This window comes from Coptis chinensis, chromosome 4 (genome assembly GCF_015680905.1).
Source record: "Coptis chinensis isolate HL-2020 chromosome 4, ASM1568090v1, whole genome shotgun sequence".
In the NCBI taxonomy this organism is placed as follows: domain Eukaryota; kingdom Viridiplantae; phylum Streptophyta; class Magnoliopsida; order Ranunculales; family Ranunculaceae; genus Coptis; species Coptis chinensis.
Genome location: NC_141459.1, coordinates 61195175 through 61220220, shown reverse-complemented (window position 1 = coordinate 61220220; position 25046 = coordinate 61195175). Strand labels below are relative to the sequence as shown.

General features: G+C 35.3%; 3 protein-coding genes and 1 long non-coding RNA gene across 4 annotated transcripts; all 4 read right to left on the bottom strand.

The window, feature by feature from the left end:
- Nucleotides 1-16151: 16151 nt before the first annotated feature.
- Nucleotides 16152-16807, bottom strand: LOC147504272 (uncharacterized). Its single transcript, XR_015220373.1, has 3 exons — nt 16727-16807; nt 16293-16634; nt 16152-16203 (listed from the first exon to the last, which is right to left on the bottom strand). It is a non-coding gene; the product is annotated as an uncharacterized LOC147504272 (long non-coding RNA).
- A 2-nt stretch (nt 16808-16809) lies between these two features.
- LOC147504269 (uncharacterized) lies at nt 16810-23601 on the bottom strand (the record flags this gene model as incomplete). Its single annotated transcript, XM_086605122.1, has 8 exons — nt 23554-23601; nt 18506-18542; nt 18321-18408; nt 17752-18215; nt 17459-17662; nt 17288-17380; nt 17088-17195; nt 16810-16974 (listed from the first exon to the last, which is right to left on the bottom strand). Coding segments are annotated over exons 2-8 (1155 nt in total), but the record flags the coding sequence as incomplete, so codon positions are not given.
- On the bottom strand, nt 19146-20169 carry LOC147504271 (uncharacterized). The gene is made up of 3 exons (XM_086603701.1): nt 19988-20169; nt 19801-19906; nt 19146-19706 (listed from the first exon to the last, which is right to left on the bottom strand). The coding sequence occupies exons 1-3, from the start codon at nt 20167-20169 to the stop codon at nt 19146-19148; spliced, it is 849 nt and encodes a 282-aa protein (XP_086459827.1).
- On the bottom strand, nt 21077-22859 carry LOC147504270 (uncharacterized). Its single transcript, XM_086603700.1, has 2 exons — nt 22745-22859; nt 21077-22649 (listed from the first exon to the last, which is right to left on the bottom strand). Exons 1-2 carry the CDS (start codon nt 22771-22773, stop codon nt 21077-21079), a joined length of 1602 nt encoding a protein of 533 aa, XP_086459826.1. The 5' UTR covers nt 22774-22859.
- Nucleotides 23602-25046: the final 1445 nt, after the last annotated feature.

The window sequence follows — 25046 nt, the reverse complement described above, 5'->3', positions numbered from 1 at the left end:
CAATGCAATCGCACTCGGCGAAATGAGATTAGTTAGAACTCCATTTTTGGTCACTTATTCTAATTTCTCATATTTGCTTGAGGACAAGCAAAATGCTGTTTGGGGGTGGTTTGATAAGATCCCAAAACTGTAGTTTTAACCCCTTAATAATATTGTTTTTAGACCAATTATGTGATTAATAAGTAAGAGTTAGTACTGTTATCGTGCTTTTGTGTATTTCAGACATTGGGGTCAAATATGTGAAGAAAGGCGTCCCTTTTGCGAGATAAAAGAGCAAAGGTTGGTTGCTAAGAAGTTCTATGATTAAAGGCTAAAGGGGTGTTTGGATCCTATTTATTTATTGGCAAAAAGTGTTTATTAGTGAAAAAACATTTTTTGAAAAAATAAATGTGTTTGGTCCCTATTTGAAAAAAGAATAGTTTTTCATCCAAAAAACACTTTTTGGTCCCAAAAACTTGTTTTATGATAATTAGGTAAAACTTGTTTTTCAAGTTAAAAAATTGTTTTTCTGTAAAGGAAACACTTTGGTGCTCAAGGCAAATGAACTCCCCGAATGTTTTAGACTTTAGTGATTTCTGTTACGATATGACAAAATATATCGAGAAACATAGTGTGAAATCTGATTTGATAAAATTGCTTTTAAGAAAAATCACAACCAAACATGTTTATTGAAAAATTATTTTTAGAATAAATATTTTTTCATAAAAATGTTTTTTAAGAAAAAATGATAACCAAACACCCACTAAGATTCAAGGAGAAAAAGCCTTTTTAAATCCCGGTCAAAGCTGAAAAGTCAAAGTCAACGCGGGCAGGAATAGCGCATAAAAGGCAGCATAACTTCTGAAGGCCGTATCTTTGGACTCAGACCTCGGAATTTGGCCTACCATATGTCAAAACCACCGGCTCGGAAAGAGCTTTCTAATGGTCCAAGACTTTACCTGATCAAAGGAGCAAAAGTGGACGAAAAAGGCTGCTGAAGTCATTTTCAGCTGAAAACCACCTTTGTGGACTGAAGTAATGAGGTTTTGGGCTCGATTTTCCGGCCCAAAATATGACTCCTAAGCCTATGTATGAAATTGTGGATCTAGCCTCTTTTATATAAAGAGGCTAAGACTTAACTTTTAAGCTACTGAGAGATATTCATAGAATTAGTTTTTAGAATCAGATACTTAGTTATATTTCAAGTTACTTAGTCGCTAATTCAATACTTAGTTAGCTTTAGTTTGTTTGAAATTCGTAATTAGTTATTCATAATCTTAGTTCTAAATTAGTTTTAATCCCATTTTAATTTATTTCGAATCATTAGACTATTGTTCAAATTTGATTAATGAAGTAATTGTTATTCATTCAATAATGATTTGTTCTTATTGTTCTTATTCTTGAAATGATAGTTTAATAAATCAAGGCTAAAACTTCCATTAGAGGGGTTTGAGGAAGCCTTGATGATGACTTGATTTTTGTTAGCATAGATATAGTTGTAATGTTCTATTCTACTCTAGAAAGTAATTAGTTCACCATGAAAATAGGTTTGATTGCTTTACATGCTAGTTATTAGTTGGTAGAGACTACCATGAATAATTAGGGATTAGAAATACCCAACCTTTACGTGAAAATGTAAAGATTAGGATTACAACATATTCTATGCTAGTTTATTAAGTCGAATCAAGGTGGAATCAAATTCCCCTAATTCATTCTCATATTGCCAATTTAGTATTGAATTGTCGTCATTTCATTTATCACATCTTGATTAGTTAATTCACCATCGTAGTTAAATTCAATTCCATTACTCTCACAATTTTGTTAGCTTACACGAACTAGGAAACTTCACATCTAAACGAACTAGGAGTGGAACGAATTCTCTACTCTAAACATATTGTATTGATAACGAGAGTAGATAACTTTGATAAATTAGCAATAAGATTCAGTTATAGTTTTAGTTACATTTGAATTTAATTACTTATTCGTAGGTAAAACTATCGTTTTACTATTATCATAAAACAAAGGAGATACGTAGGCAACCGTCAGACGGTTCAACCCTGAACTCACCATCATCTCATCCTTTCTCTATTTAGCAAAGGATTCCAGATCACAAGGTACAGAGGAAGATCAGGGGATACTCATAAATTCCCCTACAGTTTATATGGGACACCATTTACAATTATTCCCTTCCTTCTAAAAACAATTTTGTGGGCTTTTGACCTAAGCCCATATAATATAAGCCTTGATTTTGGTTTTAGGTCCCTGAGTCCGTACTTTTAAGCCTTGAGTCCTTGAGTCTTTGACTTTGATAGTTGACTTGACTTTTGACTTTGACTTTCTGGCACTTTTGCTCCTAAGCTAGAATCTTCCAAGTAGTGTAAATAACTATTTTTTTTGTGCTAAAATGCACGTATTAGGAATATGCGTCCTAAATGACCTATATCCTGCAAACAGTAGCAAAAGCTATAAATTGTCGTGTTCATTAATCATAAGAAGGGCATATTTGAAGCATTATAAAGGTAATAAAAGATACATTTGGGGACTGATTAGCACCCAGCCTAGTCAGAGTCACTATAAGTTGTAACTAGAGTTGGTCCTTTTGAAAACTTGATACCTTCAGTAATCGTACCTTTTAAATACCTTAAGGTTCTTTTCATGGATGTTAAATGAGCTACTTTTGGTTGATGCATGTGTTGACAGTCTTGACTGGCATAAAATGCAATGTTAAACCTTGTCCATACTAAATACTACAAGGCTCCCACAATTAACCTGAACTCTATTGCATCCGAAAGTAAGTCAGATGTAGAGGAATCATCTTTTGTTGTAGAGATAGGTGTAGTACAAGGCTTGACATTCTCCATCTTGGCTTTCTTTAGAAGATCATAAATGTACTTTGTCTGACACATGAATATAGTAGCTTTACTTCTATGAATCTCAAGACCCAAAAAATAGCTCAACTCACCTAAATCATTCATAGAGAATGTCTGACTGAGTTGCTTGATGATTGAAGCACACACTGCTGCTGAATTTCCAGTGACTAAGATGTCATCCATATAAACAAGTACTATAGTAATAGTATTGTTATAATATCTGACAAATAGAGAAAAGTCAGCATGGGTATTTGTGAAGCCAAGAGCAAGGAGAGCTTGATACAGTTTTTCATACCAAGACCTAGGTGACTGCTTCAGACCATAGAGTGGCTTCTTTAGTTTACAAACATGATGAGGCTTTATAGGATCTTCAAATCTTGGGGCTTGCAACATATACACAACTTCTTTGAGATCTCCATGAAGAAAAACATTGTTTACATCCAACTGGGTAATTTTCCAATCATATTGTAAGGCAAGACATATAATAACTCTGATTGTATGTGGCTTGGCAACTGGACTAAAAGTTTCTGTGTAGTCAATGCCCTTTTGTTAGTGGTATCATTTTGCCACTAGCCTAGCTTTGAGCTTATCTATCCACTACACCAGAAAAGGCAAAAAACGATGGTAATTGTCGTCCTAAATTGAGATTTACGACGGGAAATGGTGTCCCAGAGTTCATCATGAATAGCTCTGTTGTTAATATTAACGACGGGAAACCACGTGGTAACGTGAATTAGAAATGCGACGGGTGCGAGACATTTAATGCCGTCATTAATTATAGGACATTCAAAACCGTTGCAAATATCCTTTCTACGGGAACTACATATTTTCAAATCTAGAACGTACCCACCCGTCATAAATTTGCATCCTAAATTTTGGACACACATTTCCGTGATATATTGTTGTTGGGAAGTCATTTAACGACACTATTACCCGTCGTATTTGTTTAAATTAATATTTTTTAATAATTAAATTTTTTTTGGTAGAACCTATTTTTCCTTGACATCGCTACTAAATACTACCTAATTCTCATTCTCAGATCATAAAATCAATTACACAAACAACATACTAAAACAACACATTTCAAAAATTGATATATTATACATTGGTTTTCCAAAATTTACAATGTTTTCGAGTGGTTGATTGCCAATAAATAACTAGACTTTTAAAGTACACAAGGCATAATAAGAACATAATGGAAAACCACCTCCACTACTAGATATACTCATATCGCTGAAGCTATTCTACTTGAACCCATAGCTGCAGAGACAAAAATCCTCCCTTATCGCTTCTACTCTTATCGATCTGCAAACCATTCAAGAAACCAACATAAAAGGATTGGTTGACTAACAATAAAAAAGACTATGAGAATAGTGGATATACATAAAAAAATTACGTTTTAAAATGCTACCTGAATAGATATATAGTTTTGGTACAATTTTATCGAAATAATATGCAAATATGATATGTCTATAATTTGATAAGAGAAACCGGTTTCTGAGGCTAGAGGTGAAAGTTGTATATCCCAAAAGTACCTTGCTTTTGTCAATCTCATTACCTTTACACTTCATAACATCCTTGGTTTCATTGATCTTGCTTTGCATTACCAGTTTATGCAATTTTTCTTCATGACTCTCCATCTCACAATACTGAGAGATGACTTCATCAGTTACACTTTCTTTGTGGCCAAGGGAGATGACTTCATCAGCTGCAAAAATCAGCTCAAAAGCTGATTCAACAATGCCCTCCTCATCTAAAGAAGGAGCATACTCAGGAATCTGTAGGGATTTAAGGAATTAACAAAATGGAATAACTCTTTTTAAGTTATAAAAGATGAAAGTCCTACAGTAAAAAGGAAAAGTATATGCACGCATCCCAGACAAAACCCAGCCCGAGTATCGAACTACAGAGGAATTCTGAAAACCTACTTTTAGGCTGTAAACTACAACGTCATAGGTTGGCTGGAATAATATAGAAATGCAATAGACATAAATAGTGCACAATGTAAAGTATCCAAAACGGACATGGAGTACTTATTATACCAGAAGATTATTCAAGAGTCCAAAAGATAAGATAGAAGGGCCAAGATAAAAAGACGAGAGAAGTATGCTCACCTAACTCACTCCACATTTTATAGTCAGATTGTCCTTCTTTAGTCTCCAAAGGAGGGATGTGCGAGAGGATATAATGTATCTTGTGAATGACAAACTCCAAGTTGCTTCGAAACAAATAAAAATAAATCAGGTAAGTTGGTAGATTTTCATAATGATGCAGGAGATGGTACAACTAAAAATTATGAAAACAAAATTTACATTAAAAATTTAAATTGTGCTATTAGCATGGTGGATTACAAATGAATAAAACAACACTTGTGTCAAAGCAATATTATGGTTAAACAACACACTAACATGTCATCTGAAACTCACTAATCTGATTTTGTTCTTACCAGGTGAAGAATTTTGTGAAAACTGTGGGCATTTCCATGCCGTATAAGGTATAAAAGCACCACGAACCCCATCTGGTCTAGAAAGTTGGGCATATACTTCCAACTTGGGACTGAACCGTACCTATAGTAAACACAAGTAGCGTAGACAGATTAAGGGCATTCTAGTTTCTACAAAGCTTCAACAGATACTAAAATTGGCAATTTTATTTTGCATAACTAATGATTCCATACCACCAGAGCAGTTTGATCAAATGGCTAATATGACCACACTTCTTCAACCAAAGAAGATCCTTCCTTGAAAAGTGAACCTCCAACAACACCTCCCATCATGCTACCAATACCACTATCAGAAGCTGAAACATTCCCTGGAGCAACTGTCAAACTGCCGGAGTCTTCAATGATTAGAGGAGAAGTAGATAGTACAATTCCAGTTTTTTTTCCATCAAGAAGACACTACTTGACAAGAGAACATTATGGTATTGGTAGCAGAAACCATTTATGGAAGAGACTAAGAGAAACAATCACACTAACCTGGTCATCTAACCATGCCACACCAATTGTTGCACTATCAAGAGTCCATTCCCTGTATACTTTCAACTCCGACTTCACTAACTTTGCAACTTGAACTTTTTTATCCCATGATATAGCAAGCAATGAAGCTCTCTCTGATGTCTCTCCAGCCATATAGTCTGTCCCCGAATCAAAAGTTAAACAACATACTAACATGTCATCTGAAACTCACTAATTTGATTTTGTTCTTACCAGGTGAAGAATTTTGTGAAAATTGTGGGCATTTCCATGCCGTATAAGGTATAAAACCATCACGAACCCAAGCGTATCTTTATGTAATAAGTTGTGGAAGTAAATAAAGCAACTAAACAGGCATAACATATACATGATGCATAGACTCATTAACTCATTACCAACTCGTAAGGGCTTTTATTTAACTGAAGTTCTAGTACTGTAAAGGTGTGAGATGCACCCGACTTCTGTAAAATCGGCACCTAAATTATGTTCCCGGAAATGCCACCATTATGGATATCCGTCTCAAAATGAATCTCTTTTCTCTTTTCGTTTTACTTGTTCTCTTAGTTCCTTATATGAGCAACAAAATCAAATTTCATTTTCAAAGCACACACACAACATTTACTAAGTGAGAATCATACACTCGGGATAGATGATATCAATTACCAACTATCATTTATTGTCAATCATGAGATCAAAGTTTATAGATGCATTAGCTAAATGCTTACATTATATTAGATAATAATAACAGTAACCAATGGAAATTAGAAGAAGAAAGTTACTACAATCAGAACTCATAAGAAGGCATCTATAACATAAAAATGAAGACAGAGTCCTCAAAATAACTGGAAGGATGAGTATTAACCCATAGTTAATACAACATAAGCAGAGAGTAACCTTAGCATCCATTTTATCAGCATTCTGAGCAGAGTATTTACATGGCACAACAAGAATGAGCCCTTTTGACATGCCCACAGCAATGAAGTTGGCATGAATTGTAGGAATCGTTATGGTCGCAGTTTACAAACTGTGAAAACCATGCGCAGCGGAATAAAGGTTATCACGGTTTGGTTTATAAATCATACATTTTTTATCAGCTGTGATAACTCGTAGAATCCAAATTCTACAAATCAGCAACCTCTTGATCTTCTGTTGTATTCCTATCCTTAGAATGGACGTTGTGTGGGCAACGATCTTCCAGCCCTTTCTTTCTCAATTGGCCTCTCTCACTCACAAAGTTAGAACCGATTTGGATCTCACTTTTCTTGAGCAATCCTTGAGTATTTCGGCCAGAGAAAGAGGGTTTTCTATTTATAGGCTACCACAGGGACCATGAGGAGAAATTAGGGTTGGGCCTCTTGACGGGCTTGGGCTTCCCATGTTTGCCCAGAACACATGCCTAAGTCCGTCAACAAATGGCTTATTCCACTAAAGGTCATTGTTGCACTACCGCCCTAATCCCAAATCGTGTATTACGTTTATGGGCTCCATATTATATGCTTGTTGATCTCCCTGTGTTTAAGATATCAAATTCCTGTTGATTAAGTCAAGTTACTGACAACTATATTAATCAACTTCTTATGTCCTTGAGTAGTACCACTCAACCTCATTGTCATGTCGGATCAAATCCACCTGCAAGGTTTACATGACAATCCTTATGAGCTCCTCAAGGGGACATCATCAGCCCGACTTCCTGCGGGTCACTGATTCCTTCTATAATCAACAATACACCTTACATACAATGTCATTACCCAATCCATCGCGTTTGTTGATTCACAAATTAATCTCACTCATTGATAATTTAAAGCAATGTACAATGCACGTAAGTGCCCGTTATTATATCTAGATTAAGAGGACAAACATCCATAATAACAGAGGTGTTTGTTCTCTTATATAGTCAGTATAAAGAGAAATAACCTCATTTGGTCCTGTTCAATACACACAAAATATACTAGTGTAATACTGTAGTTAAGATAGACTAATACCATATTATATTACAACTGTACCAATGGTTTGTCCAAATCCATCTAGGTTGTGAACGTTTACTTATACTTTATAAGGTACTGATGATATGATCTTCTGTGTGTCACCACACACCATATCATCTACAACATAAAGTATTAGACGCATGCATATAACTAATAACATATATAATATGCATAACATTTGCCCATATAATTCTTATTCAAAATATAAAGAATTAGAGTTAATACAAAAGTAATGTTTTAGTATATAACCCTATCATGAACAGCCAAGACTTTAGGAGAACCATGATCACGCCTGAAAGCTTTAGAGGATATGGTTCTTGTAATCGCATTATTGGCATCAATATGTAAGCACCCAACTGCAGGTGCCCCCTCCTTCGGATACCCTCAAGCCTCATTGGTTGAGCTGCAGCACCTTCCTCCCAATGCAAACCGAAATAAGTGTGTTTTTTCTTAAGTTCTTCAGCTAACTCTAACGGCTTCAAAGATGAGTGTGATTTCCTGCTTGACTTTTTACCTCCCTTCTTACTATCCAATTGACCTACTTTATCCTCAACAACTTCCATAATCTCACTTTTTGAACTAGTGTCATCTACTACAAGACTGACTTCTCCATTTTCAGTATCACCTCCCTTATTATGGTCTAAGTCAGACACTTCTGATCTCACTAACAATGAATCTTCCTCATTACTCTTTTCCTCGTTTGCAGGATTTTCATATGAAGAAACTGAAGACGGCAATGTAGATATCACATTCAACTCTTCATCATTTTCACTCGCATCACTAACACTTGCATCACTGAGCTTGTTAAATTGTTCGACATTATCCATGGAAGACAAAACCATAATGTTCTCATCCGCAAAGCAATATTATGGTTACGCTAGTACAAAGACAGTGCTGACTTTATATAATTCTTACAAACTGAAAGTAATTACAGGTAAAAAATAACACGAGATACAGAGCTTACAAGATACTGACCTCGGTTTTGATTTATTCTCACTATCTTGATGTGTACTGTTGGTATCTACAAAATCAACAATAAACCAATAAGTCAGCGAAAGGATATAAAAAGGACAGAGCTACAAGTCTGAGATAGGAATACCTTTCACTACAACAATTTTATGTTTTTACATCACCGGAAAAGTGATGTTATAACTATTTCACATTACTTTCAAAAGTGATGTTAATAGCGGTGACGTTAAAAGTTTGTGTGTTTTAACATCACTTTTAAATTGATGTCTAGAAGTGATGTTGTAACAATTTAAATCACTTTTGAAAAGATGTCGTAGGGGAAAACATAAGACATTACTTCTTAAAGTGATTTCAAAAAGTGATGTTGTAAGTATACAAGTCACTTTTATAGTGACGTAATATTTATCAATTTGACATCACTTTTAAAAAGTGACGTTAAAGAATGACTATTGACATTACAAAAAAAAGTGACGTTAGAAAAGAACTATTGACATCGCTTAAAAAGCGACGCATCATTTAAAAAAGCACATCACTTGAAAAGTGATGTGAAACACTTTTCGAATCACTTTAAAAGTGATGTCGTATTGCTCAAAAATTTAAAAAAAATTTTTATATATTTAGCCTAGTATACCATTTTCCTGCTCATTAATCATCAAATAAAAATGAAATGTATACACCACTGTACATCTACATATATCACCTCAACTCATCCCCAATTACAAATACATATGACACACTAATATGGTCCTCCATTGCTGATGCTGCGACTCAAATTCTTTGGAAGGAGTTAAATCTTTAGCTGCACCACGTCTCTAGGAAATATGCTTCTAAGCTCGAGCAACCATGACATGTCATATGATTCTTCCCAACTACGATGATGTCCAGTAACGATTCACAAGCACCTTCAAGTAAATCTAATACCTGCAACAACTATTAATATCAAGTTTACTGTCCAATTCAATTGGTTTCAGTTCAACCCTAGGGACTAGTTCATGACACACAATGTTCCAATTCAACATTGTAAGTAAATCTAATACTTGCATGCTCATATATACAATGCCCATGGTACCAAGTGATTTCTCTTATGCTCAGAGCTAGATTGTGTTTCCAAACAAAGTATATTCAAGCAATATACTTGTATATATCAAGCATTGGCTCTCCAGTGCGCCAAGAAAAGAACAAATATATTCACTGAATTATAAGTGGTCACAAGGCAAAAACCACCAGTACGTGGTCTAACATATCAGCAAGTAACTATGTATATAGGTCATAAACTTAACAAAACCATAAAAGATGTCTGAATCCAGAAATACTAATATCACAAAGGCACCAACTCAGATCAGATCCCAAATTTGTTTAAGCAATCAAGCCTAGCCCGCAGAGATGGATATACTGCAAAACGCCTTTGACAAGTCAAGAGCTTTAGATGTAAGTGTCCATGTTGCCTAGACAATGATAATCGATCTGATAGTAAGGGTAGACAAAAATTCAAGAAATGATCACTTCATCTACTCAAAACAAGCAAATGGGTGATGGGGCAATTCAAGTGAAAGTAACACTAAAATTAATGGCAAACAAAAAGCTTACGGATTCAGCTTTCGCCATCCATGTCCAAATAAAAATGCATTGGTTCCAGTGCCCTCAGAGCGAACACCATAAATGGTGCAGAAATCCTGCCATGGGTAGTTGCAAGCATCAGCGGATGACCACAGCATAGGATCCTCATAATAGTCCCTTTCCTCAAACACTTCAAAACGAATAGATTAATTAATAGTCATAATAGTCCCTTTCCTCGAACACTTCAAAACGTCATAAAAATTTAATTTCTTATGTAGCAAAATGATGCAAGAACTGAACATAGGGAAGAAAACATAATGAATAAGCAAAAAAGCCAAGTTAGATAGCAGTTCCACAGGATGTATTATATAGGATAATAGCAAGTAAAATTTAAGAGAAGTTATAATGGCTTATAAAAGTTGATATATAAGTTTAATAGCATCAAGCACTTATCACGCTTTAAAGGTATCGAAAACATACGAGAAATCATTTTTGTGTGTGTGGATGTGATCGCCATTGTAGTTATACTTGATTAGAAGTTCTCAGATAATCGAGACTCGTGGATCACCGTTTCACTCAACAAATCACGAAGTCATGTTTTAAGGACACTTTGAGGCTATCATATAAATATTCATATGACTCTAGGGCTGTGCAGTTAAATTGCTACTCGCTTTGAAGAGCGAAAGCAGTGTAATCGGGCCGGGGGATTAATCGGCATTAATTGGGCAATTTTTCATTACACTGTTTTTTTTACAAATACTTGTTAATATATTTAACATTGAAATACCAACATAATGGAGCCAATTAAGAACCCAATCAATCTATAAATAATCAAAACACTCAATCACCTAAAATAAATATGATTAAATAAGTGTAGACAAGGACTTGTCTCTTATCGGGGATTAAATTGTTAGTCGGGTTGGCTAAGCAAATGAAGTTACTCGGCGAAAGTACTCAACAATTTAATTGCCCAATTTAGGCCAAATATTTCCACTTCGTCAATCAGTGACTTGTATAAATAGTGTCAATCTCAAAGAGGAACTTTATCGAGAAGAAGAAAGCTAGACGTAAGAAAAAATATATCGAGAATGCAAAATAGGAGAGTGGATTACCTTCCATTCTTCAAATATTCCAAACTGACGAGCTATGTGCTCAAAATTTGCCTGGTCTTTGTACTGGATGCGCACATCACCATCAATATTATATGCCTTGAGGATGACATCACTTCCATGAACAGGTGTTGCATTTGACACAATGTTGCCAAAGTGCCTTTCGTAATTTTCCGCCAAAAAGGTATTTATGGATTACAAGAAAATAAGAGTAACACTTTCATCTGCGTGCCATTTGTGAAATAATTTACCTCCATCAAATAGCTCAGATCCATTGATTTCCAATCAACCTTTGGAAAGAACAAAAAATAGAATCAAACAAGTATATATAAGACTAGTGAAAATAATAAGATAGCAAAACAAAATTGCTCACATGACCGTCATTCATCTTAATAGGCTCCGTGTATTGCTTGAAGAACTGCCCCATACTAGAACCCCGAACCCAAAATAAAGTAATTGACCGATTCTCAACTCAAAAGACTTTCTATAAAGTACAACACAAAGGAACAAAAGCCAAATATAGGCATAATGAAAACCAACAAGATTCACACTACTCAAGTAGTCTAACGTAATAAACCGGAGTTGATCAACACAATTTGTATTTCTATAATCGAGACAAGATTAGTAGTACGATGCTAGTTGAATATTGATTAGACAAGCTTTATCTTTCTAGAGTCTTCTGGTCAAAAGAGGTTTGCATATTAGAAATTTCCTTGAGAAAATGGGAGATTAAACATTTTGGACTTTACTATTTCGAGAACCTCAAGAGATCAAGTGTTGGGTCACATGCTAATCTGAATCAAGAAGCATCTATTTGAAAGAACCTTGTGTTCCAATGATTACAGAGACCAACATATGTCAGTCTCAAATGAACATATAATGTATTAATGCAGATAATTATGTAAAGTGAAATATCACTAACTAGTCGAAAACAGAAAAGGAAAAGCATCAACATGGGATAGTCCTTTTCTGATTAGCTTATAAAATGACAGTTCTTTAGATTTGCATATCAAGTAAAGACACATACATGTTCACCAAAATTGTAAGTCCTGCACACTTTTGGACGTACAAACTGTCGACCTTTGTGGTTCTCTTTTAATCTTAGCCAGTCATCCCAGTAAGTTTATTTTACACTTATAATTAACTGTGGCTACATATTTTCCTAGATATTAGTATCATGCAAAAAACTATCAAATAATGCACAATGCATGCAGAACATCCAGTACTATGAAACATATATAACAAGTTTTTTGTATTCAACGGCGCTAAGGGATTCTTACACCAGTATTATACAAACAGGCATGCCTGCAGAAGAAAACACAAGATGAAATTCATTATTTTTAGTATAAAGAACACCTAAAACAAGAAAAAGTTATCTATAAATATTTCCGTGTTTTTCCTCATTGTATTCACTAATCACCTGATCCGGGGATATCTTTTTGAAACCAAACTAGCTTGTCACCCATACCGATTTTGATTCTTCAAAGAGATGGGAGCATTATGTTTTTCACATTAAGGAACCCCAAAGAGCCTCTCAACACATGTAAATATTTACAACTAAGGTTCCTAGTTGGGTTGGGTACTTGGGTCATCATACTAACACAACCACATCAAGCTACCGCCGGCTTACTATTCAAGAAAACAATCGAGACAAATAGTATATGATAGCAAGTATTTTCTGATAATAAACTCAAAAGAAATGATGTTTGACATCCCAGGTTCCCAACGGGAAGAAATAAGGTAACCCTCAACAAGTAAATCCAACATTCATTACCAAAAAGTCGACATCAAAGAGGAACATATGCACCGAGAAGCCTTGTTTGTGGTTTGGGTCCCGAAAAAAAAAAAGTATAGTATTCAAGAGTGATTTCAAGAAAGCTTATTACCCGAGGACCCTACATAGGTGACTAAGTAATGCAGTCTTTCATGCGTTCTATTTATTAGAGGAAATCCTAGTCATTTAAAGAATGATCCGACAACTCTCCATGAAATTAATTAGAATGGAAATATACTTGTAAAAAACTGACAAAAGACAAATAGAAATTCTAGGAAAGATATTGAAAATTAGTACCCGGCATCTGAGTAGATTCCTAGCTTCAGTCCCTTGATATATATGGACATAATCTGCAAACGCCTTAATGCCCAAGGGAAGGCTGAAGCTTTAGGAACTAAATTTCCCTACAGCCAAACATAAATTTAGATCTTACTCTGTTAAGTTTTACACGTGCAATGTGCAATAAACATAGTTAGACAAACTGACGAAGTACCTGAGAGTCCCTATCAAGTTCACCCCAATAATCATCAATCACTGAAACGTGCAATCAATCTTTGTAGTATACTCTTAAGTTTAGATTCTTTCTCGACTTCAGCTTGAGTATGCTCCCCAACTAACTTTTAATTTATGGAGTCCAAGACTAAGAATCCCCTCCCCAGGAGCAGAAAAATAGCAAGTAGGTTCAACTTTGATTGTTTTAATTGATGAGCCAAACAACAAACATAGTCCCGAAAGAGGTAGTGTTTTGCTTCTTATAAGTCCCACAAGTAAAGGACTTAAAGGTAACTCTCTTCAGATTTGATGACTAAAACATTTACATCGCTATCACCAAATAGCATGTGATACATGAAAAAGAAAAGAGAGGTGTATATATGTCCACATGAAGCTAACACAGCCCAACTAGGTTTGCACCGCTACCCATTTATCATTTGCCTCCCAACTCATAATAAGAGGCATAAGGCCCCTTCCTTAGCAAGGTACTATGGAAGGGAAATTGAACACCATCATCTTGCCAAATTGGCTACAACATCAAAATGTCCCAACCACCAACATAATCCAAATTCCCGAGATTAAATATCTTAACATTGACATTACTCCCTCACCGCCAAATAGTAGTTTCTTCATACTTGAATATAAAAAATATGTATGCTATGCTCAAAGGAAATAAAGAACCCCCACAATCCATGCTCAAAAGCTACTTCCTCTCTCGATTATTTTCGCACATGAAGCCTCAAAATTGCACCGAGTAGGCATATCCAAATTAAAAGAATAACAATGCAAAAGAAAAGATTCAACTAATGAAGTTCGGTTTTTTTACAAAAAAGAAGATACAAATTGATAAATAACATATCTTAGCGGACAAACAACAAAAGAATAACAGAAATCTATTTCTAACCTTCTTTGATGACCGCAGTTCATAGTCCCGTGGAATGCTCCCTCAAACTCTCTGGGACCTCTAAAAGGTAGGACTCCTTTCCAACCGTAAACATAATTGATCTGTGGGAAAAGCACCAAAAGCCAAAATCAACTTTCTTCTCTTAATCAAACCAGAAAGCTATATACATGATAATGACTCCCAAACTAAAAATCCTGTTTTCCCTCTTCTTATTAAACAAATCAGCCTTTTTAGTGGTTAACCAGCCTTCAATCACAGATCGAGGGCTTAATTGGTTGACACTCAAAAAGAATTCGGTTATAACATGATGACAAGTGATCTTCATAGAGTATAAAAAATGACATGTAATGTAAGGAGCCCACGGTCGAAATATTTGTTAGTGAAGCGGTCATACTCTCTGTATCCTCAATATTAATTTTGTTTTTTTATTCTTTCCATTTATTTTATTAATAAACACTTGACCAACAATCAAGAAAAATATGTGGAAAAACACCGCAAAAGATATTCAAGACGCAACTTTACTTGAATCTGAGCTCATTAGAATATGTTTGGAAAGGAACTTCCCAAAAAAGGAGACCTAGACACTTACCGATGCATCTCCAAGTACTTTACTTGTTTCTTAAGATGACTTGCCAAACTAAGCTCAACCTCCTTGAGTATTTCACAGCTGAATCATAATCTGTCAACTCCTTCATGAGGTATTATCGCCCGATTCGATCGGCTTCCATCCAATCAAAAGCCTCCTTGAAATGACTTAGAACTGAATTCACCTCGGGAAGACCCTCCCCGCATTATGGTTGAAGAAGAAATGAGATACAAGACATGTCTTAAATCAGGATATTAAATAACAAGATATTTCAACTAGACCACTGGTTAATAAACTATGTAGTAGTCTTCACCTGACATGATATGTACATATATAGATTAAGTTAATATTACAGTAAACCAGTGAATATACTAACAAAGGAATATAAAAATGTACTTGATTCACTTACATGTTTATGCTGTCCTTGAATTCCATTTTCTCTCCTCCTTTATCCGGGCTTGAGACCGGCAATGTAAAAGCTAGACAAGCTAAGCTTTCACACAGGCGGAGTTAAAAACGGTTTCACCTGCTAGAAACAATTCAGAATAATCGGTTAAGTAAGCAATTATACACAACAACCACAAAATATAACTAAGGAAATAGTAGTTATCTACATCATTCACCATAGATCATCAAGTCATTTACATAATAAATTAATTCCCTAAACATAAATCTCCAAGGCTTAGGTAGTGTTTTGAAGCATCAAAAGTCAAGCTCTTGAGATTTGTGTACATCACAACTTAAGAATAGAACTTGTTGGCCAAGCCACAAAACAAGACTTCAAAGATCTTCTATTGTCTTTAATTCTCAGATTCCCCCTCGACAAGCAACACATCTTTCTGAATTGCAACATCAATAGAAACCTTTGAAAAACCAGGGGCCTAGTGGCACATGATGCACTTTAACTGTTGGATTATCGATTGTACCATGAACCTTCTCGACAACATCATCCCTGAAACAAGCCTAAACAATTTGCACTTCCCTACTTTGGATTGAGTGCCTCCCTATACAAAGAAGACACAAAATAATATTAATACTAAGTGTATGCGAGTATGCAAATCAAGTAAAATAGCTTTCAGCATTGTATACATACAACTGAATTCATATTTTGTTTGCTTTGCGCTGATAAACTTCGATGGTCACGTTGCGCCGTAGGAGGTGTTTGCAGATTTTGATTGCTTTGCGCTGATAGACTTCGATAGTCACATTGCGCCGTAGGAAGTGTTTGCAGATTTTGATTGCTTTGCGCTGATAGACTTCGTTGTTCATGTTGAGCCGTAGGAGGTGTTTGCAGATTTTGATTACTTTGCACTGATAGACTTCGATGTTCATGTTGAGCCACAAGGGGTGTTCGCATAGGGAAAGATCGACCATCGAGAGAAACTTGATGTTTTTTTGGCAAGTCGAGACAAGGTTGAAAAGAAGACTGGTCTGACTGAAAAGAATTTAGGTATAAGTAAACACAAAGATTAATACATACACGTACTCATCTTAGAATCTTATAATATATTACAATAAAATATTTACCTCTTGATTATTCAACACTTTAGCAAGAGTTTCTTTAACAGTTGACAATTCTTTTCAAAGACATCAAAATATTGGTGCTCTAGTTCACACATCCTCCCATCTGCATCTTGTTGAGTAGCATATAAAGTTGAAGCAGTAACTCCATATCCTACTCCTCTTAGACGCCCATTAGGATCAGGACCTAAAACTTGTGAGAGTGCATCATCTTTTCCACAGTCCATACTAGGGATCATTTCATTCAGCTGGTCCTATAAAATAAGTAGAAAAATAGAGACAAATAATAATAGGAAAACTTAGCCACAACTATGAGAGGACAATGCAATCTATATTTAATTTTTGTTCTGAATAACGAATGACATACTATCTTTCCTTTCGCCAATTCATTAACCGGTTCTCCATTTTTCCTTCTATGGCCTACAACCCATACAATGGATCTTGTAACAGGCACAGCACCATCGCTTTTATGATTCTACATATATATCATAATTAAATAGAACATAAGTAAAACTTAATCAAATTTCAGACAAAAGATGTACTATTCAATAAATGTAAATTATTTACCAACTCATCTTCCAATCTACCAAAGCCTTTACGACTAGTAGTGTGGGGCATCTTGTGGTTAGCCGCTGCCTTCTTTCCAATTTCCCTTAATTTCTACACAACAAAATAAAATAAAATGATATTATATAAGTCTCAAAATATATTATACAATGGTTCAATAAAAATTGATACCTTGTATTCATCGGTCGAGGTATATGCGACAAACGCTCTCCAATCAACTAGCATTACATCAGGTGGGCAGTGTGCAACTCTATCCTCATCATTATCATAGGCGTCATAAAATGCACTCCTCAATTTTGTTTTGTATTTACGCCAATCTTTCCCAATCATTTTAAGAGTTTGTTTTTTAGCATACTCTGGGACTACAAATCTTTGCTGTAAAAATTAAATAAAGAAAATCATTACACTTTTTCAATCATAACAAAAGATATATGGAATTGAAACAAACAAATTAAAATTATTACCTTTATACAATCCCACATTTTGTCTTTAATGCCTCTAAAACTGCCTTTACTTTCGGGTACTTTATGCCAAGTACGAAAGCTAATAGGAACACGATTCCTTGCAAGCTTACCCAAGTAGCTGCTGAAGAATTCTGAATTAGGACCAACAGGTTGACCTTTTATATTGAAGCCGACAGACAATTTCTGACCACGTGGAATAGTTTTCAAGAAGTTTAGTTTTGTTGGTCCCCTATGTTTTTTTTTCTTAGGATGGTTTAATCCTTCCGATGTATCACCCTCTCCTTCAAAGTCGTCTTCTTCCCAGTCAGTTTCTGGTTCATTCAATCCTAGTTGTTCCCTTTCCATTTCTGGTAGATCCCTAACCTTTCTCAAGTTGTCCCTTTCCACCTCTTGGTTAACAATTTGTTGTTGGCTTGGCATCTTTTCAATTTCATGAATTTTCTTCCCGCGCGATTTGGTTGAACCTCAAGTAGTTTGTACATAAATCATTATACACTAATAAGTATAATTAAGAACATTACATGGGAGACATAGGAAGGAGTTAAATATACACAATGACATAATCATACCTGCATGTACGCGTTCATTCTTGTTAGTTGTTGCCAAGTCAAATGCTCTCTTAAACTTTTGAACCTTAGCTCTTGCACTCTTCTGATACTATATTTTTAATGAAAAAAATAAAATTAGAATACTAAAGAAAACAAATTAGAACAATTAAATTGAGATAACTATATATTAATATGAAACAACTTACTGGAGTTAATTCTATTGCTTTCTTCTTCGTCATTTTTCTTCACATGTACAATGAAAGATTAGAAAATAATCATCCTCAAAGAATTAAGAATATTATGGGGCTTACACAGTTCTAACAAAATTATAATTATTGCTAGTGGCAAAATGCTAACTCCATTATTATATACATATAACGACGCACAATGCTCAACAATATGTATCAAGAAATCGATCGCCATTCAAGAAAAAATGCATCTAGCATAACATAATAAATCAAGTAAACTATAGTAACATTGTCTAAACACACTGAATCAACAAATTAAAAAGAAAACTACAAAATAGTCTTAATAATCCACCAACACCCAAGTGTGGGATTAAAGTCCTAATCAACCCGTAAAACCAATTCAAATAAGCAACATTGTCCACCACCGTGACTCCACCTTTCAACGATACTGAAAAAGTGAATACACAGAAATAATAGTACACTTGATAATAATTATAAAAGATAAGCAAAAAATAACAAAAAACACTCTAACTAGGGAGAAAACACACAAGCATACCTGGTTAAGTTTTATTAATTTATTTTCCTTTTGTTGAGTACCCAAGTTCCCTCACAATCCCGACGCTCATACACTTCATCACCCTCATCACCTTCCACTTCATCAACTAACCCCAAGACTTGCAAAAGGTGGTGGAGTGGTCACATTGCTAAGATCTTCCTCACCATTACACTCGGAGTCACGAAATCCACGAGGAGGTGCTCTCAAAACCACATACCAGTTGCTGTCACTTGATTCTCGAGCATAAAAAATAGGTTCAGCTTGGGATGCAAGAATAAAAGGGTCATGCTTGTGTGTTAAACCCTGATGCAGATTGACTAATGTCAATCCCTCTTCAACTTTGACCCCACTTCCTACGTTTGCCCAATCACATTTGAACAGCGGATATTGAAATGTACCATAATCTAGCAAAATTATTTCCTTGATCACACCATAATAGGTCACAACTTGCTCGATTTGCCTGTTGTCCTTAGCACTTGCCCTACATAAGCTACTAGCGGGCAGTGATACTCCGGAGTTTTGAGTTCCTTTCTCACCATCCTTAGTGTGGAAGCGGTGACCATTTATCAAGTAACCTTTATAGCTCACAACATCGGGATCTGGACCATCAGAAAGTGAATCTAACAAGCTAGATACATGTTTCACTTTCTTCTCATTTTCAATCTAAAGGCACATTAAAAAAAAAACATAGTCAAGTACTCGCAAAGAGTAAATACCCTAAAAGTTTATAAAATGTAAATGTAAAACAGATCCTCACCTCTTGCTTAAACCACTCATTGAAACATTCGACATGCTTTGCTACTAAAGCACCTTCGTTTCTCCGTAAGCGAGGTTCTCTACGGACAAGCTCTTTCTTGTGTTCTCTGCTTAATTACAAGGTAAGTGTTAAGTATTTCGACTTCCCATGTCTATTTTTAAGTGCTACATTTAACAAAGTTACTTACTCAATGTACGGCTGAACTTCCTCAAAATTGAGTAAAATGCAACGATGTGCAACTTTGACCATATCTCTTTCTAATGTTACAACTTTCCCTTTTAACAGTGGTTTTCCTCCTTGAATAATGGATTCATCATCATAGTTTTCATTTCTACTTTCTGGGTCGTTATTCACTTCAACTCGTTTCATATGCTCAGATGAAAAAATGCCACGCCTCTTCAAACCAAGTTAGACTTCGACCATGCATCCCTCAGGCCTTGCGTGATTTCTAACACTTGCTTTCAAATCCCTCATGTACCTATATTTGGTGAATAATTGAACTTTTAGAACCCAATATACTAAAAACATACTTTATAGATTTTAGCTAAATTAAAACCTATTAATAATGACTTAAATAAATTTAATGCCTTTCAAAGGCGTACATCCAACGAAATTGTACCGGTCCTCCAAGGCACACCTCTCGCACAAGATGAAGTGTTAAGTGTACCATGATGTCAAAAAATGATGGAGGGAAATATCTTTCTAGTAAACACATTGTCACAACCACTTCATCCTCTATAGTCTCCATCTTTTCCAGATCAATAGTCCTTTGACAAAGTTCATTGTAAAAGGAGCAAAGTCTGAAAATTGCATTTCTTGGCCCTTTGGGTAAGAGATTCCGCAAAGCCATAGGCAATAGTTGTTGCATTAAGACATGGTAATCATGAGACTTCAAGTCATAAATAGCATAGTCAGTTAAGGAAACGCGGCATGATATGTTAGAACAATACCCATCAGGCAACTTCACTGCCTTCAACCTTTCACAAAATATTTGCTTCTCACTCTTTGACAAGTTGCATGGTGCTGCAGGAAGCAATGTTCTATCCCCATTTTGCTTAGGATGCAAGTCATTTCTTATTCCCATTTCCTGCAAGTCTTTCCTAGATTTAATGTTATCCTTCGATTTTATTTTCATATTCAACAGTGTCCCAAGCAAGCTTTCACAAATGTTTTTCTCTATATGCATAACATCTAAATTATGACGTAACAAGAGAAATCTCCAATAAGGCAAGTCAAAAAGATAGATCTCTTTCTTCCACATATGGCCTTTTTTTTTTTATCCGTTGTGTTGCTTTTCCACGACCTTTTTCAATGGCACTCCCTTTCCACGTTTTCTTTTCTTTAGTGATATAGATTTTCCCCAATCATCTCTCAAATCTCTTACTACAGATTTTCCCCAATCATCTTCAATACCTTTTACCTCATCAAAAATCATTGTTCCTTTCAAAGGCACCGGCTTCTCTCCAAGTTCTTGTTTCCCATTAAACCAACTTTTCTTCAAACGAAATGGATGATCAACTGGAAGGAACCTTCGACTTCCCATGTAAGAGAATTTCTTGCTATGTTTTAGCCACACCGCACATGTATTAACGCCACACTTAGGACATGCAAATCTACCCTTCGTTGCACATCCAGCTAGGTTACCAAACGCTGGAAACTCATTAATGGTCCACATTAAAATAGCTTTTAACGTGAAAGTTTTTTTCTCATATACATCATAAGTTTCCACACCTTCTCTCCATAAAAGCAGCAGGTCATCAATCAATGGCTTCAAGTAAACATCTATGTCATTGCCTGGCTGGTTAGGACCGGGAATTATCAAAGTCAACATCATATAACTCTTTCGCATGCACAACCACGGAGGTAAGTTATATATCGCTAAAATGACTGGCCAACAACTATGCCTTGAACTTAGAGTTCGGTGGGGATTGACACCATCAGCCGACAACGCCAAACGAAGGTTGCGTGCTTCTTCACCAAAAGATGGCCAACTTCTATCAATATGCTTCCACGCAGGACTACCAACTGGATGACGCATGTTTCCATCACTACTTCTGTTCGATGCATGCCATGTCAGTTGCTTCGCTTTGTCGACAGACATAAACATCCTCTTGAACCTTGGTATAATAGGAAAATACCTAAGAACCTTTGCTGGAACCTTCTCCCTTATTTGCTTTGTATGCGGATCAATTTTCCATCGACTAGCATGGCACTTTGGACAACTCACAAGATTTTTATAATCATCACCCCTATATAAAATGCAATCGTTTACACATGCATGAATTTCTACAAAATCCAAATCAAACTTCCTTAACATCGACCTTGCAGAATAATTTGATGTAGGAATAACATTATCCTCCGGAAGAATATCACTAAAAATATCCAGCAATTCAGTAAATCCTCTATTGGACCAACCACGCTTTGCTTTTAGACTATACAATCTAACAATCGTCTCCAACTTGTTGTACTTACAGCCTTCATACAGGGGCTTCTCAGACTCCTCAACTGACTTTCGGACTTTGACTGTGTCTTTTGCATCACCAGGAAAGTCCTTCGCATTACTTGCATACGTCGCTTTAAACATTTCATATGTCTCTGTCTGGTCAACGTTTGTATGTGCAAATCCTTCATTTTCTAGAGGCACTTGCACTTCCTCTCCGTGCAAAATGAACGGATCATAAGTCATATCAATACCCCACTCTATCAAATGATCTTTTACGACATCTGGACTCAAAAGTTCAAAGTTTAAGCACTCATTGCATGGACATCTAAGGATTGTTTTGTCTTCGAAGGGAGCTAAAGCGATTCTAATGAATTCATCAACAGCAAATCCATACTCGTCCCCAGCTCTGGTAATTATAAAACCAATCATCAATATAACATTTAAGTATTATATATATATGTTTTTTAACTAAAGTAATAGAAATAATGTAACGTACTGAACCTGTTTAGAGATCTCCACGACTTGTCCATAACGTTATTTATATATTCTGCCTACGAACGAGGAACTGAATGTCACGGCCTACTTTCCTTCTATAGACTAAAATAGGTAAATCTGGAAATTTTAAAGGTTAAAACCACACCACATACAATTATAACTTAAAAAATTAGATCATAGATTTAAACTTTTTAATTTGTACTTGGAATATTCACCACAAGACTTAACATCTTACAGCTCAAATCACACATTAAATACTAAGAAGAGATACACCAAAAAACCATGCAAGGAAAATCAGTTATTTCACAACAAGAAAAAGAAGAAAATAAGGAATGAAGCATTCATCATTAAAACCCTCGCAAAAAAAATGTAACAACTAGGCAGTCACCAATCAAGACAATCTCATAAACATACTTACAAACACCTAGCAATATAAAAACACATCTTGAATATATGGCCAAGTTAGCCACTCAAATCAGTAATTTTAAATGTTGAACTAGTCCAGACCACAACTATGGATGCACAAGTCGAGGGTACATCTACACACAATGCCCACTTAGCAGGCCAAAAACCCAAAAAAGATAAATAAAACTAAAGAACTAGAATTATAAGATATATATAATTCTAATCTGTAATTATAAAAACAGTACAACAACACATTCTATGATATTAAGGACGAAGCATTACTTTGTAAGACTTGCCGACTTCATATACAATATAGGATATCACGTATTGTTAACGCTATAATGAAAGAGACCAATGGAACCGTAAAGTTTTGAAGGCAGAAAAATTGGGCTTTAATGAAAGAGACAAACCTGGTTACTTTGTTCTTTTGATTTCCAGAAAAATCCACCGAAAAAGATTGTGCTTTTGTCACAAAAATAGATAATATTAGTTTTCTACGAGAGGGCTTTGAAGAGAAAGAAGTAAATAGTTAATAAGTACCTGAATTGACGGGATGAGTTGTATTTTTCATAACTGACCTAGCCGCCCTAGGTTAATGAATTCTAATCACAGCGGGAAAACAAAATTTTATTCGCGGTTAAAGATTTTATTTTCAAAGTTTTTTAGTTTCTTCGAAAACTTAGAGTTTTTTGTTTAATTAAGCTACTACTAAAAAGCCCCGCCTGTCTAATGGGCCTAATGGGCCTAGAGCAAAGCAATGTGTCCATCGAATAGCTACCACTAGACATCACTTTTGAAAGTGATTTGCTATTCCAATCAAGACGTCACTTGTAAAGTGATTTAATATTTCAAATTTTCACATCATTTATAAAGTGATGCAAAAAGTGATTTAAAAGATTAAACGACATCACAGCGTTTACATCACTTCTAAAAGTGATGTTGTAGACCTTTTCTAAGTCACTTTTGTAGAAAGTGACGTTAAAACAATATTACCACCAACTACTAACATCACCTTTGAGAAAAGTGATTTCTAATGTTATGTACGACATCATATTTTTAGAAGTGACGTTGATCAAGTGATGTCATATCATAAAATTGTTGTAGTGTTTTATATCTCTTGAATCTAATATCCTAGCAAGCTTTTCCAAACTAATGTAGGTAAATTAACCACACTAAGAAAAATGATTTAAGAGGTAAGCAAATAAGTTTAAAGAACTATAACATGTAAACAAAGAATTAAACTGGTCATACCGAACATCTATGTAGTTGAAAATGTTTGAAACAAGTGTCTCTACTACAACATCAATGCCTGATGGTGAATAAACCTACAATTACGAAATGACCCATTAAAAAAGCAATAATAAACATAAAAAAGTTATAATAGAAACAACTTACAATGGCCTAAAGAAACCTCTGATAAATCATAGACTGAAACTTCCCTCCTTTTCCCAACTTCACAAACTCCATCACCCCATCCAACGCCACTTCCTAAACAAACAACAAATATAAATAATGATAATAAAAAAAAGGGAGGGATTTTAGGGACATATTTCATCTTAACACGTAAACCATAGAAATCCAATACCTGCTTGATTTCCCCAACATCATTGGTCTCGTTCCCTCCATTGACTTACAACAAGCTGCCAAAGCTTGTTCACAATCCATATACTATTAACCAATATAGAAACATATATTCCAACCATTGAGCTACATCAACCATCGCCAGCTTCAACTTTTGAAACATAATTATACATGGAAATAGAAACAAACAATCACACACATCGTTAAACATAAAGAAATACTGAGATTCAATTTGAACTTAAAACGAGCATCTTTGATGACCTCTATTAATAGTTTAATACCGATGTACAAAAAGAGAAGCATCATGCAAAACATCCACATC

Bases quoted from the DNA above. Each gene is read 5' to 3' on its own strand.
- LOC147504271 (XM_086603701.1), bottom strand. From the start codon at position 20,169: ATGAAACGAGTTGAAGTGAATAACGACCCAGAAAGTAGAAATGAAAAC. The intron at 19,907-19,987 runs GTAAGTAACTTT...GTAATTAAGCAG, and splicing joins GAAGTTCAGCCGTACATTGA to AGAACACAAGAAAGAGCTTG. The intron at 19,707-19,800 runs GTGAGGATCTGT...ATGTGCCTTTAG, and splicing joins ATGAGTGGTTTAAGCAAGAG to ATTGAAAATGAGAAGAAAGT.
- LOC147504270 (XM_086603700.1), bottom strand. From the start codon at position 22,773: ATGGACAAGTCGTGGAGATCTCTAAACAG. The intron at 22,650-22,744 runs GTTCAGTACGTT...TATAATTACCAG, and splicing joins TCGTGGAGATCTCTAAACAG to AGCTGGGGACGAGTATGGAT.